Source organism: Filicampus tigris, chromosome 5 (genome assembly GCF_054856515.1).
Source record: "Filicampus tigris isolate MCC_2025a chromosome 5, RoL_Ftig_1.0, whole genome shotgun sequence".
NCBI classification, from domain to species: Eukaryota; Metazoa; Chordata; class Actinopteri; order Syngnathiformes; family Syngnathidae; genus Filicampus; species Filicampus tigris.
In genome coordinates this window covers 12,117,496-12,131,979 of record NC_141221.1, presented here as the reverse complement: position 1 = coordinate 12,131,979, position 14,484 = coordinate 12,117,496, and the positions used below count along the sequence as shown (strand labels likewise).

Genomic DNA, 14,484 nt, shown 5'->3' with positions numbered 1-14,484 from the left:
TTGTAGACCACCCTCCATATCGTCTCTGTCCTATGAAAAACGCTTATATCCATTTTTTTTAATTTGCTTATTTTTATGTGAATGGTGTTTCTGCGTTACAGACATCGCATGCATTGACATGAAAATGTAAACAATTTCAAAAATTGGACATAAGTGTTTTTCACAGGACAGCGACGATATGCAGGATAGTTTATTGTTAAACACTGATGTATTGTGTTTAATAAATAATGGTTTTATAGTCAGGAATCTTTATCGAGTTAAGTGTAAAATATGTTTTATTTTCATCTTTACTCGTGTTAATCTATGTGAGCTTATGGGGGAGCAAACAGAACAATAGAAATGTTGACTAAACATGTCCTTGTTTGTGCAGCACATGATTAATAGAGCCAATGATGAATGACCTAATTGAAATGGCAGCAATGATGGAAGTCATCAACACATTAGTCAGTCAGTTAAAAAGTTAAGCTTAGTAAATTCAACTGATTTAAAATGTGAAGATTTTGCTTTCAACTACAGCAGAATTTGAATGAGTTAACTCATTCAGTGCCAGACATTTTCAGACCCTCTTTTCCCATAACGTTTGAAACATATTTGAAAATCTATAAATAAGTTCCTGGCATTAAATGGCTGGACTGTGAAAAGACAAATATCTGGCAGTGAATGAGTTAAATAAATATTGATTGATTAACTCATTCAATCCCAAAGACATATTTATAAATCAAGACATATAAATATGTCCTTGGCACTGAATGAGTTAAATGAAAAGATTTAATAAGAAATTGACTTCATAATGTTAGAAATTGTGGACATGGGACTTCAGATGAAGTATTATTTAAGAAAAGACCTTTATGGGAAAGCTGACCTTATAGCGCATGCGGCATGACTGATGTGACCTCTTAGATTGTCATCATTTTCCAGGACATCAGCCTTAACCTTTTTAGGTGGATTACCCTGCCAGTTTGCAGGTGTGTTCCTGCATCCCTCGCTCAGTAAATGTGTGCACAAGCATGTGTTGCTTGTTTAAGTGGACATTTGTGTGTAGGGAGGCGGAGGCGGCATTGAGCAACAGTTGCCTCGTGTGTTTGTGAGGGTGGCTTCTTGGAGATTAAAAGATAAAATGCGCGCGCCCGCGGAGGCTACATACGGCTCGATGCAGAATAGAGATTGATGGAGGCTTGCCTTGAGGAGGATACTCTGTTATCTCCTTGTAATTAAAACCCACCTCATAAAGATTATTGACTCGCCCACCACACAAACCAGCATGCTCCCTGGCTTGGCAGGGTTTGCAGAAGGATTCTTATTGTAAAAAAAAAAAAAAAAAAAAAACAGCATATTAAGCAGCCCATATTTTCCAATTTATGCGGAACATTTAGATGTGGTTAAGTTATTGTAATATGCTATAAAAGCTCAATGTGAAATTTGTAATCCACTTTGGGAAATTGCTTACTATAATACATTAACATTCCCTGAAAGAGCTTTGGAACTGTGCGTGCCAGGTTTATTGTACACTATAATTTAAAAGTCCTCAATGTAGGTGCTAAATAAAAATTTATTAGTGGAAGGCATAAATAGGCATACTGAGATGAGTGATGGCATGCTTGAGTTTTTGTTGATAACGTAGATTACATAGCATGTGTGTGCGGGCATGTTGCACCACTCAACTAACCATGTATGTGTGCGTTCACACCTCAATACAGAGCTGTACATGAACTCCCTCTTTTAAAGCAAACCAAGCTGACGGTGTAATTCTCAGTTCCATTTAACTGCTGCTAGTCAAGGTCAGTGTTTCTACTCCAATTCGGAAGAAATCACAAGTTATAAGGATCAGCAAGGAGCTAATCTGAGCTAGACTGGCATCTGAATCCCTATAGAGCCTCAGCTCTGCTATTTCTACTGTACAAGTAATTGTGTGGGTTGTATAAGTAGACCTACAATCAACCTGGGGACACACTCATGAGTGAGGGATGAGGGAGGTAACATGACACGAACGCCCTGTGGCAAGATGACACAGTGTGTGTGTGTATGTGAATATTTGTTCTGAGCAAGTGGGTAGTTTCTTGTCTTGGGTCAAATCACCTGTGGGTGCCTGCCCAGTGAGCATCAGGGATTTGGATCCCACAGCGTGTCCCACTGTCAAGCCGCGAGGTAGCCTACACGTGACACACAACACTCAAGTTGAAATGCTGAAAATCCATGTCCACGCTGGAGGAAGCATTTGCTTCTCAAGTCCAGCTGGGAAAAAATCTGGTGAACTGCGAAGCCCACAAAGTGACAAGGATTCAGGATTCATGAATGAATATCCAAATATACATTTGATCTGTTTGCAGGTACGTGATGATGATGCTTGTGGTACTTGGCACATGATGACACTCACTTTAGGTATGTAAATCTGTGTTTGTCTCTGGGTCAGTCAAAACATTAAAATACAAGTTGGTGGATTATGCTCCACCACTCTACATTTGTAAAATGATCCCTTCTGCTGCTCCTCATTCTCTTTCACCACTCATCAAACCATAATTCATTTCAGGGGGAAGCATCATTACTGCACAGTCGGACCCAGCATCTTGATGTGTGCTATTTTATTGTGTGTTTTACATGCTGGATGATGTTTGCTTAGTCAGATATTATCCCAGTCTCTAGTAATTCTTTTTGTTTCTTATGAGTTTATAAAAGTGTTGCATGTCCGTGCATGTAGCTGTAAGTGCTGTTAGTGTGCGGTACATGTGAGTGCTTGTTTGTTCATATGTACAGTAGTAGCCTGCAATAGACGAAATGCACATACTGTGTACAGTATCCTGCCATGAGGCAGTGTTAACTATGCAAACAGCCACAAAAAAGTCACTTTACCTGAAAAGCCTATATCATGCAAAATCAACTTTTTGGATGCTATGCTAAATCCTCACCAAAACAAAAACAAAAGTGATGTTTACCTCCATTCACCCGTCTCTGAGCATTCTTGCTCATTCCTGCTCTCTAAGATACAGCTCCCCCACGTCCAAGAAAATTATTGGGATCTCAATCTTGTGTGGGATTGAGTGAGCCACCCCCATACCGCCCGTGCAGACTAAACTTTCTCCGAGCAGTCAGCAGGACGCCTGACAAACGTATCCAGCAAAGAGCCGTTATGAGCGACCACCTCGGCCGAGGTGCCGGCCTCCGCGGCTGAAGCTCTGCTCTTTCAAATTATTTCGAAGTTCACCTAATGGTGGGACGCTCAACAAGCGCAACTGGAACACGGTGCTATGAGCTCCCAGGCGACAGACCATCCAGCAGCTGATTGTCTGTGATCGTCATTTCTCAGAGGACTCCCTGGTCAACCTTGGCCAGGACCAAAGTGGCTTGGCCGGGAGATTAAACGTTCAAACTGGTGCAATTCCCACAATCGAACCTGATGACGAGGCCAGACCTGTATGAAAATCCAAACCGCTAGCTAAATGATGACATACTATTAGCATGAATGCATTAACATGGGCTTCGTAGGTCAAGCACAATATGGCAGATGTATTTTGTTGTATAAAAGACAACCGTACCTGTTACACACATTACCATGTGCATGGATGAATAGTGAATCAATGCTGCCACTTGACTCTGGCTCGAGGACGTAAGGCTCCACAATATTTCGCCCATCTTTATTACTATTTACTGTTTCGTGGGACGGTCCGCGCAGCAGACAATGTCATGGAAGGGGCGTGGCAGCCGCACGGGAAGAGGTGGGGTTTTAGTGAGCAAAGTCGTCTTGCAGGTTCAAAAAATTGCCACTAAAATTACTCACATTTCCTGAGACATTAGATCCCCATTGTGCTAAAGGTAATATATAAACATATATATGCCGATAGTTAACTTTGGAAAGCCTAAAATAGCATGATAAAGGCCCTACAAGTAATTTCCCATTTCCAACAGTCTTGTACCAAACTTGACATGAGTTGTCATCCACATCTTCACAACTTTTCTGATATTCTCCACAAACCCTGTGATCCTTTTAGGAGTGCGCATCACTCGCTACTACATCAGCACTAAACGCCGCTCTGCCTTTGGCTAATCAGGCTGATTGGAGGTGTCCTTTGGCTCACCTGGGGGCTTCCAATCCTATTAGGCCAACCGTCCTGAGCCGAACACACCCAGCAGCCGCTCGTGTTTGATCACTGGTGCTTAGAGCCCACACTTGTCCTCTTATGTTGGTGTTAAGGCAGGAGGGAGGGGAACGGTAGGGTGGGGTTTAGTTAGGGATGGCGGGAGGTGGGGGTTCAAATGTGATCTCCTTAACTCTCCAGGGGGGCAGAGGGTAGTTCAGTGCCCCACCTCCTTTGCTGACACCCAATTGGAGCTGGGCTTAAACTTCTGATATCAGCTGAAAGGCGTAGCAGTGCGAGTTGTTTCCAAGGAAAGTGATAAAATGGAGGGAAGGCGAGGAGAAAAATAGGCACTCTGTCAAGTACGTTGGAGTATGTTGGGAAATCAAGGGATCAAAGTCCACTTTTTAACATTGCATCGGTATGCCTGTCTTTTTGCGCCTAGTTACCTATAGCCTAACCACCTCTACCTTCCATCTATGCCTGCCTTTCATCCATCCGGGCAAATGCCTTCATCCAGAAAGCCAACCAACCAATGTATGGACTTAATTTATTTTAATTGTGTCTCGATAAGTTATATGTTTAAGAAGTGCACCACATATGTTTACATAGACTTTCATGAAACATGAAAAAATTGAAGCCACAAGTTTGTTTGCAATATGGTTGTAATCTGATTTTTGATTGACTGATTTATGTTTTTGCCACACTTGTTTGGTAGAATTTTATGACGTTCTCATTGTGAATGCTTAAAACACTGCAAATCAAAGTGTTTTTCATATGTTAATCTTAATCTATAAAACCAACACATTTATGTACAATAAATCAGATTCTCAGTTCAGTTCAGCCCTCATCTGCACCCACCTTACGACACCTACCCACCTGCCTGCTCATGTGTCTCTGTCCATACCTATTCACCTCCCTATCATCCATCCATTCATCCAACCTATATTTATCCACCAATCCATCAGATTTTCAATTCGCCCTACCTATATTGTCTATCCGCCCATCTAGTTATAACTCCCAATCTAACGCATCCCCCATCGCCAGCGTCATCATCTCCATTGATGCATCTGTATTTCTGTCTATCTCCTATCGATCTTGCTTTACATTCAGCACACATAAGCACACCACCAGAGTGCTCATCTATTCCCCAAATTCTCCACTATGTACTCCACTCATCACTTTGTCTCTTTACCTTCCCCCACGTGGATATTATTTTATTTATCTCACTGCAAGGCCAACGCACCACAAGTCTCTGTTGTGGCTCTCCTCTCTTAAGACCTCCTCCCGCCTACATCAACCACCTCCTCCTTTTTCATCCGACCAAGAGTGTCCAGGAAGAGCCATGTGTTTTCAAAGTGGACTGGATGGGAAATCGAAGCTGGGCTTCTGTGTTTATCAAGCCAGAGCTCAGTCACCTTACTCCTACTTCTGTCTGGAGGCTCCGACAAATTGGTGACAGCAGCAACAAGCGTGGAGCACCTGTGCTCCTTTTTTGCACACGTCCACACGATACACACTCACGCACACACACATAGCATAGCACCTTGGCCCTGTTTAGTTTCATTACAGGTGTCAGGTGAGGAGGTGGAGGTAGGACTGCTGTCTAAAGTCACCCTCCACACCCTCCCGCCCAACACACACACACGCACCATCATTTCCACCATGCCGACACCTTGGCTAACAAGACCTGTGAACCGCAGTGACAGACCTCCTAGGCTTGTCAGAGTTCCAGTCATTTAATGCCAATATGTTGGCCTCAGCTCCTACACAAAAGGATTTCTCTATGCACACAATTGGTTTCACATTGTGCCACTGAACGTTAGCCTCTGCAAGAATACTGTTCCTTCAAGTTAATTCTATTAGAATAATATACATTTGCTGAAAATGATTTAAGTAATTGTATTCCTCAGAAATGTGTGCCAGACTATTCTTGGTGCACTGAATTGTCCTGAGTCATTACATGTAGTTTTTTTATGGATTACTAGCACTGCACAGAAAATCCTGAGCAAAATATTTTTTTTTCCCCTCCATTGCACTTTCTTTTTCACTGCTACAGTCATGTACAGGTAAGTAGAGTAAAATGGAGCGCTGGCTCGGGTGAGAGCCCTAAACAGCCGTTGGAAATGAACTGCACAAACAACGTCTTGCTATTGTGCCTAAGCGCTTACAATGGTGCCATTTAAGAGCGTATTGATCCACCAGCGCAGGGTCAATCACTGGATCAATGTTGTGTGTGTCGGTCAGCTTGAGGGCTGGTTGACTGTGTGAGTGAATGGATTGATGAATGGCTGGATGGATTGACAGAGAGACTGAGTAGTCCAAGGTTGGATTTGTTGACAGCCGATTTGGAGGAACATCAGTGTCAGGTCTATACAAACATGAACTTGTGAGGTGCTGAAGGGCTGAATTATCTGCCCCTTTTTGGTGTAAAATGGTATACCCTTGAATTGGATGCTTGGCACTTTCCTCGGAAAAACAAAGTCAATATTCTACGTCATAAAACAATCCATGTCTTATTGAGCCAGCGCTTAGTAAAATAACAGCAGTGATTGTAGAGCACATCAAGGTTATTTCAAGGACATACTTTTCACCACAAAATACTGGTTAAATTGACTTACTTATATTAAACAGGGCAGCACGTAGAGTGGTGGTAATGGACAGTACACTGCACAAAAATATAAATGCGACCCTTGTTTTTGCTCCTATTTTTCACAAGCTCAACTCAAACATCCAAGACTGTCAACAGTGGCCTAATCCTCTCAAATTTGGTTCACTAATGTGTCTACATCTGTGCTAGTGAGCACTTCTCCTTTGCCGAGGTAGTCCATCCACCTCCCAGGTGACAGCATGATTATTGCACTTTGAGTTCAGGCCAAGAAAAGTGGAAGAAAAAAAACGGTTGCAAACATGCTAGTAATAACATCCATCCATTTTCTAAACCACTTATCCTACACTAAATTGCCAATTGGTAGATGGATAGATTAATGCATAGTTGTGCCTTCAATGCTGGTTGACCTCCGATTTGTCTCCCAAAATAATAAATCGAAGCAATTCATTCAAGGGTGAAACTACTGCACTTATCATGTCCACATTAAGTTGTATTCTAATAGTCATAATTGAGTAAAATATAGTTAACCGTAACTTGTGTACTTTAACTCATTCACTGCTGGACATTTTCAGACCCTCTTTTACCCTAATGTTTGAAACAATTTGAAAAAAAATATAAATAAATTCCTGGGATTGAATGGCTGGATTGTGAAAAGACAATTAAATTCGTCAATGGCAGTGAATGATGTAATCGAGTCCCTATTTGTCATTAGCGCACCCTTCTGTGGGGGTATCACAAAAAGGGCAAAACAAGCATGTGGAGTTAATCCTTTAGCTTCAAACTGTGCTGAAGTCTGACAAGATTTATTGACGTCTCTCAGGGTTTCCTGTGCTTTCACGATATACACATACATAGCGCTTGTGGGACTTCACGCGTGACTGTAGTTGAAGATCTGGATTTTTGCTCGATTTAAAAGGAATAGTTTTCTCCAAAACGTTTGGCTATCGTTAAGTCTTGACCTTTCATACCGTGGGAAGCATTAAGGGAGTGATACAATCAAATCATTTTTTGTCATTAGCGCATTCCACTGGGAATATTCTCCTTATTTGTTTATGCCAGACTTGATTGACCTAGTTACCCAGCTCCTGGCAATGCGACACTATAAAGTATAACACAGTGCAACTAAAGAGAGGTGTAGAGCCTTTATTATTCCTCCATTTGAGACATACGAGTAAACACACGCATGCACACGAAGCGGTGATCATCAGGGAACGGCTGAGGTCATGCCTCGTGACGACGTGAGTACGGGGAAAGAGCTCATTTGATATGCTGTGAGAGATGTCAATTGTGCCCTCAGTGTATTTCTATGGAAAATTTGTAAATAGACCCTTTGTAAATAGCTCCTCACTCTGCCAATCACCCTGTCTGCTCGCTGCACCGCAGCATTAAAAATTGATCCTTAGCCACACTCGGGTGAAATGCTAACATTGCTGCCAAATGACTGATTAAAAAGGAAAACCTTTAATCTTCGCTTAAAAGTGTCTTCTGCCTTGGCGTGCCTTTCCCCTGTGCGCCTCTATCTTCCAAGACTGCGAGGAGAAGGAGGAGGTTGCGGTTGGGGGGTTGGGGGGGTTTGTGGGGGGCAACAGGGTCATGCCTCATGTAGAGTCAGCGATGTACAGTGATATGGCTCCAGAGGTGAGGGATTTAACTAAGAGCAGATTTTGGAAGCAACATACTCGGCTCTCTTCGAAATTTAACCCCAAGCCAAGAGGTTAAAATCACATTTGAGCGTCCCGTCAGAGGAGGCAAATGTGTTGGCACTGCTGCTAATGGTGCACAAAAAAAATACCATGCAAGAAATAGCTGAATCGTGTTGACAATGCAGCATGAAATACAGTTCGCTATGCCTCAGGTTTGCTTAGAAACTGTCTCTAAATGCTCGATTCACTCACCAAAAATACAGCATTTCTCTATTATGACTGGCCTTTTTACTGCTTGTGAAAATATCCCCTTGAAGGGTAGGAATTAACCCCTCCAAGTATCCCTATTTCTGACTAAATACTGTACATTGTTTCATGAAATAAAATGCTTTACAGATAAGCTATCACTATACTTCAAAATGTTCAAAATCTCAAGGATAATTTCAACATTTCTAATGGTTGTGTTTTCTGCTTTGTGTCTGTTAGCATGTCACTAGCAACATTTTAAAATCCCTTATCCAATTTCTACAAAACCTTGTGGAGAGGTTTGATATGAAAGAATCCAATTTGCTTGTTAATCTGGATATCAGATCCTTTATGAAATGTTAAAAGCCACAAAAGACAAGAAGCGTTCCTTCTTCTTCAGATATTTGAGATGGTCACCCACCGAGCAACCACGACCCACAATAGAACTTCACATCTATTACTTTTTAATCCTTGGGCCTTCGCACAGTAAAAGGACATTTAAATTGACTGGAGGTGTATTTGTGTTTCAGGCAGCAGCGAGAACAACACAGATTGTGTTCACCCAGAACGCGATACTGACGTCGGAGACTGCGTCAGCAATTCCCTGTCGCCAAAGAGAGAAGAAACAGCCAAGGTAAGATAAAAGAGACCTACCTTATCTTGAGCGATGTTCCATATTCACGTTACTTTGACTTTCTTGATAGAGCATAGTTGATGTGGAAATCACCGACTGACTCCCCAACTGATGCTCATGCTCTGGTCTCCCATAATTTCACACACACTCGCGCTTCATTTGTCTGTTTTTGTGCATGTGAATCCAGATTGGGAAGCGTAAAATATTCTGCCCCAGATTGTTGTCAGTCAAGACATATTTTCAAACCCAAACTACAAGTTTTCCCCTTCAGTTTGGGCCAGGTCAGATCAAGCAGCACATCTACGAAGAGATCACCAGCGTTTGCTTCGTTCACAGTATGAGAAGAGGCGATAGTTGTGGCAGGTCAACTTGGGTCTGCTTCACCATGACAATGTGCTTCTTCACAATGTCGTGAGCATCTGACAGTTCCTGGCCGAAAAGAACATACCCGTGCTGGAGCAAAGTCCCCACTCACGTGACCTGGCTTCGCCGCATTTTTTACCTCTTTCCCCAAGCTCAAGGCGTCGGTCGAGAGAGAACGTTTTGAAGATGTGCACGATATATCAAGATAGCCATGACGAGGCGCTGCGGCGAATCCTTCCAGGGGGGCGGGAAGGCGTGGCAGAGATGTTCGGGAAAGTGTAATAGAGTCCTGGGGGCTTACTTCAAAAGAGAAAACTTTACAGTTTAAAATTGAAATCTAGCTTTTGTGACACCATTCCTGGAACTTTTCTGACACTCAAGTACAACCTTTAAAGCATCAAAGTGTTGATGATGTTCCCTTCAAGGACCTCTAAACTGCGGCGCTCACCCAAGCTCCCGCCCCCCTCGTCTCTCTGTCATTCAGGTGTTTACTGTCATTTATACTCAGGGTTTTGTATAATCCTCTCACCACACCTGAGTGCTCCCCACTTCGGTGTCACTGGATTTACTCTCTCCACCCGTCTCCCTCTGTCTCGCTTCGCCTCTGCTCCACTGCGCATCCTTTTTTCCCCCCTTTTGCTTCACAGCCATTCTTATGCACACGTTGTCATTTTCTTATGTAAATAACCGCGGCTAAAAAGGACACTTAACAGACATTTTAAATTTTACACACGCCGCTCCCCGCGTATGTTCTCAGTCATCCTTCTCATCAGCAAGCTTGTCTGCACAAGTGTGTTTGCCTGTAGCTGTAAATTAGAGGTTGTGATTTAACTCATTGAGACAAAAGAGAAAGACAACGGAACATTAATAAAACAAATGATTTGGAGAAGGTGAAGAAGAACAAGCGAGGGGATGAGTGGAGGGAGGGTGAACCGAAGGCAGAAATGGGCCAGTATGTATTTCTGTTCTACTTTCACGTGGCGGAGGCTTCATTAAGAAGTCTGTTTCCAGAGCAGCGCTTGTGCCTGAAAATGCATAGTTAGTGATTGAGATCGTGGTAGTGCACAAATATGCAAATACATGCATGATGGTAAAATTATTTGTGTGTTCTAGAGACAGCTATTAAATTATTTACGCCCAAAGCCCTCTAATTGGTATCAAGAATGTTTTAAATGGGGTCAATTATTGCTACGCCGTACCGTGAACTTCTTCTTTTGCGTCAAGTCTGTACCATTGCTTCTGGTGAGACGTTACATGCCGCTGCTTCAGTCTATGGGAGCTCCGGCAATGCACACCGGGCAAAATGTTGTTTTCTTTCAAAAATAAATGGAGCTACTATGCATCTCTATCTATGTTGTGGAGACATTGTGCATATGTTCTGTTAGAGAGCTGATGAGTCATAAACGGGGGGGGGGGGGGCCATGCTCACAGACACTCACATAGCCGACAGCAATGCACAGAGCTGGTATTAGATTTAAGCTCCTTAATAAGACCAATTACAATTTTACTGTGCACTAATTAAGGCAACTTAATCAGCAGTAGTTCTCCATCTCTACACTTTCAGATGGGTACACTAAATAATGTAATGTAATGCCCGTGCATTCGTGTATGCTGTAATTTAAATTCCTGAATACAAAAAAAAACTTTAGTCCAAGTCCCCCAGACTATTTTGCGCATTGGTGACCTTCATAACTTTGCACTTATCTATTTAATTAGCTTTGAGTCTCATAGATGCCACACACAATTTAGATTCGATATTGTAGCTGGTTATTATGTCATTTGATGGCATTCATTCATCAGATATCTTGGATTGTAAGTGTAAGGAAAAAGTGTATTACACTTTATCCTCACGGGGCTTCAGACACGTTGGCCTTGAAGAAGAAGAAAGAGATGAAGAAAGAGAGGGTGCAGAATCAAGAAGAGGCGCTCAAAGAATGAGCAACAGGTCCATGTCTCAGCATTCAACAGGGTCGGGTCAGCATCCGGAGTGGACACAACACGAAGCAAGCATTCTACAGACAACTTTGGATTGTGGGAAGGCAAGTGGCGGGCCAGCTGATTCCTCTAAGAGAGGTCGTCTTCACCATGTCAGCGGAGGACCCCGACCCGCTGGGTACCAGCATACTGCCGAGGGGGCAGCAGACTTCACAGGCAAGTTTTTGCTGAAGCCGGAGTGGTATAAAGACTGATATAATTCCATCTAATAAACTAGCATCAAAGCCTTTGTCAAGAAACCCCCCAAATATGTCTTTGTTTTACTCATAGGAAACTTCTCCTCAAACTGTGACACTTCATAAAAACAGGAATCACCCATCCACTTCAGTCTGTTTTAAAGGGATTGTGTACACCTAGAGGCAGTATTCAATCACTTTGATGGGATTAAATAAGACTCAGAATATGAACTATTTGGCAGGCTTGAGGTATGACTTCACTATGCTTCCACAAGAAGATTTGAGGACAAAAAGCAGCTAAAAGTAACACGAGAAGACATAATAGCTGAAAAGCTGGCCGCAGTTGGTTTTGCAGATCAAGATTATTTACAGTGTCATCGTAAAGATATCCGACTGAGAATGTTAGAATGTTCACTCGTACAGTATGCGATTGTTTTCATCTACATCCAGAAAATTGAACCGAGCGTCGGAGAGCTATGAAGTCTGCTGTCACGTTGATTTACTCATTTTCTCCTTACTGTATGTCTTTGTATCTTCAGGAAAGAGAAAAATGTCTGCCGACGTCAGTCCAAAAAATCTGGAAGCGATAACCGAACTCTGTCCCAAGTTGTCATGAGTCCCATTCTCCGACCCAAACCAAGACCTCCTGGGAGACGTGCGGGTTCTGCGGATGGGAACGTGTCCTCTTGTCACGGTTCGCGTGTGAGATTACACTCCGGCCTCAAATCTCCAGTTTACAGCTTCGTTATTGCCCGCCCAGGGTCGCCAGATGACAATGCTCTTTCTCCACCTTCCTTTAGGCTCTGCTCACCACACAGAACTTTATCTTGCTACGGCTTAAAGGACTCGGTGAGTCATGTTCAATTCAATTCTAGGTTTTGAACATTGCCAAAACATAATGAAGTCTTCTAAGGGCACTTATTGTGTAGTGCTAACCGCGTTCTTTACAGAAACCTGACAATTTCCCCCTGTGGGCAATCACTGAGCCACAGTGGCGAGGACAAACTCTCTTTTAACAGAAGAAAAAAAAAACCTTGAACAGAACCAGATTCAGGGTGGGCAGCCATCCAGTACTGAATCTGGAAAAAATATCATGTTTAACTTTGAAGCTTCATAGTATTTCAATAGCGTCTGCTATCTGAAATCAAGATATACAGTATGCGTTCCAATAACCATCGAAACAGCACCAGCGATACAGAAGCCACACAGATAATATTAGATAATTGTGCTCTTAGATGACAAGAGTCCGAATGAGGACGGTGACGCAATAAAACACGAGCCCAGCTCCCACTGATGTGACACACGGTGTACACTGCTTATGACCAACATCCAGTCATCACACATGACCTTTGACCTCATCAGAAAACTGACTACAAGCTGTCTGTGGGAGCCGCTGAGTGTTAAACTGACCCCACTTGAGACGGCTGATTTCGCCCTCCATAACTGCGTTGATGACATTGTAATGCTTACAATATGTTGTTTATTAAAAACATAAGCAAACCCCCAATCCCAGACCCCCTCCAGATCTTGGCCCGTTGTAAGACATTTCACGGTGGAGTGCTTTCAAGGCTGCACATCTCCGTGGCAGGAATCACATGTTCATGCTACTATGGCTCTGCTCACTGTCAGGAAATTGATTTGTTTCGGGGATAAGACTGAATATGATGAGGCTGTTTGACAAAAAATTGGATCATTATTTATAAAAAAAAAAAAAAAATGAAAATAAATGACCTTGGAAAGCTACAACATTCCAATTGAAGTTTTCATTCGCTGCATATTGTTTTCCAAACTCTTAAATCCTGTTGTTTTATTGACTATAATGCATCAAACAAGTTTAAAACACGTCTTTCAACTTGTAATAAAGCTGCTGGCCTGTTTTGTGACAAATGTTTGTCTCAAACCTGGGATCAGTTTTAGTCACTATTAGTTTTATTCCCATGAAATTGTCACATTGACCAAGCTCAGTTGTCCAATCACTCATTCAGTCAAATAAAGTACAGTCGACTTGCGCATACTCATGGTTCAACACTCACTAATTCCAATATTTGTAGGTGGGGCATGTGTGTTTGGAGGTTCCCAAAAAATGTCAATATAAGACTTTGGGCGTGTCGTTGTTTTTTGGGGGGGGGGTTTTGGGTGGGGAAGGGGCAGTGGGTTATAATTAGGGGTGGGAATCTATAGGAACTTCACGATTCGATCCGATTCCGAGGCCCACGATTCGATTCAATTCCAATTCAGAGGCCTATGATTCTATTTGATTATGATTATGATGCATCACTACGTTGGCTCACATTTTATAGTCCATGCAAAACACTGGTACCTTTTTAAAAACAAAAAACACAAGGAAGCGCAATGATATATATTTTACACTTTGAGTTCGCTGCGCTCGTTTTTCATGAACTCCTCTCTGTTGCGAATTTGTGTGAGCTGGGTAACTTGACTGAGTTGTCAAGAGTACACAATTCTGAGACAATTGCCCTCATCCCACCACACTGTCTCATGGTTTGTTTTAGTGTGTGTGTGTTGTGTGCGAGTGAGTATCGGTCATGTGTATAATGTCCGGGGGCCTGCACGGAGCCTCTTTGCCAATCGATTCAAGGTGAGAGCTGTCGATTAAACACCCTGAGCTGTGCTTTAAACTTAACCCCAGGGTGATTCCTACCAACCCCTTGCGCACACACACACCTACCTGTCATCCATCAATACCTCCACTGCAGCCCCTATTGATCTCCCCCCCCCCCCCCCC

At 42.7% G+C, this 14,484-nt stretch overlaps 1 protein-coding gene across 4 annotated transcripts in view; it reads left to right on the top strand.

Moving 5' to 3' along the window:
- Positions 1–13,518, top strand: part of LOC147147315 (uncharacterized) — a 315,327-nt gene extending 301,809 nt beyond the window's left edge. For 2 of the 4 annotated variants that reach the window (XM_086031864.1, XM_086031865.1), the window contains 3 exons: positions 9,101–9,204; positions 11,526–11,718; positions 12,278–13,518. In XM_086031864.1, the coding sequence (XP_085887990.1) occupies positions 9,101–9,204; positions 11,526–11,718; positions 12,278–12,328 (348 nt within the window). In that variant the 3' untranslated portion in view covers positions 12,329–13,518. Of the gene's footprint in view, positions 1–2,327; positions 2,380–9,100; positions 9,205–11,525; positions 11,719–12,277 lie in introns of all 4 variants that reach the window. The other 2 variants (XR_015086958.1, XM_086031863.1) reach the window with 2 other exon arrangements.
- Positions 13,519–14,484: the final 966 nt, after the last annotated feature.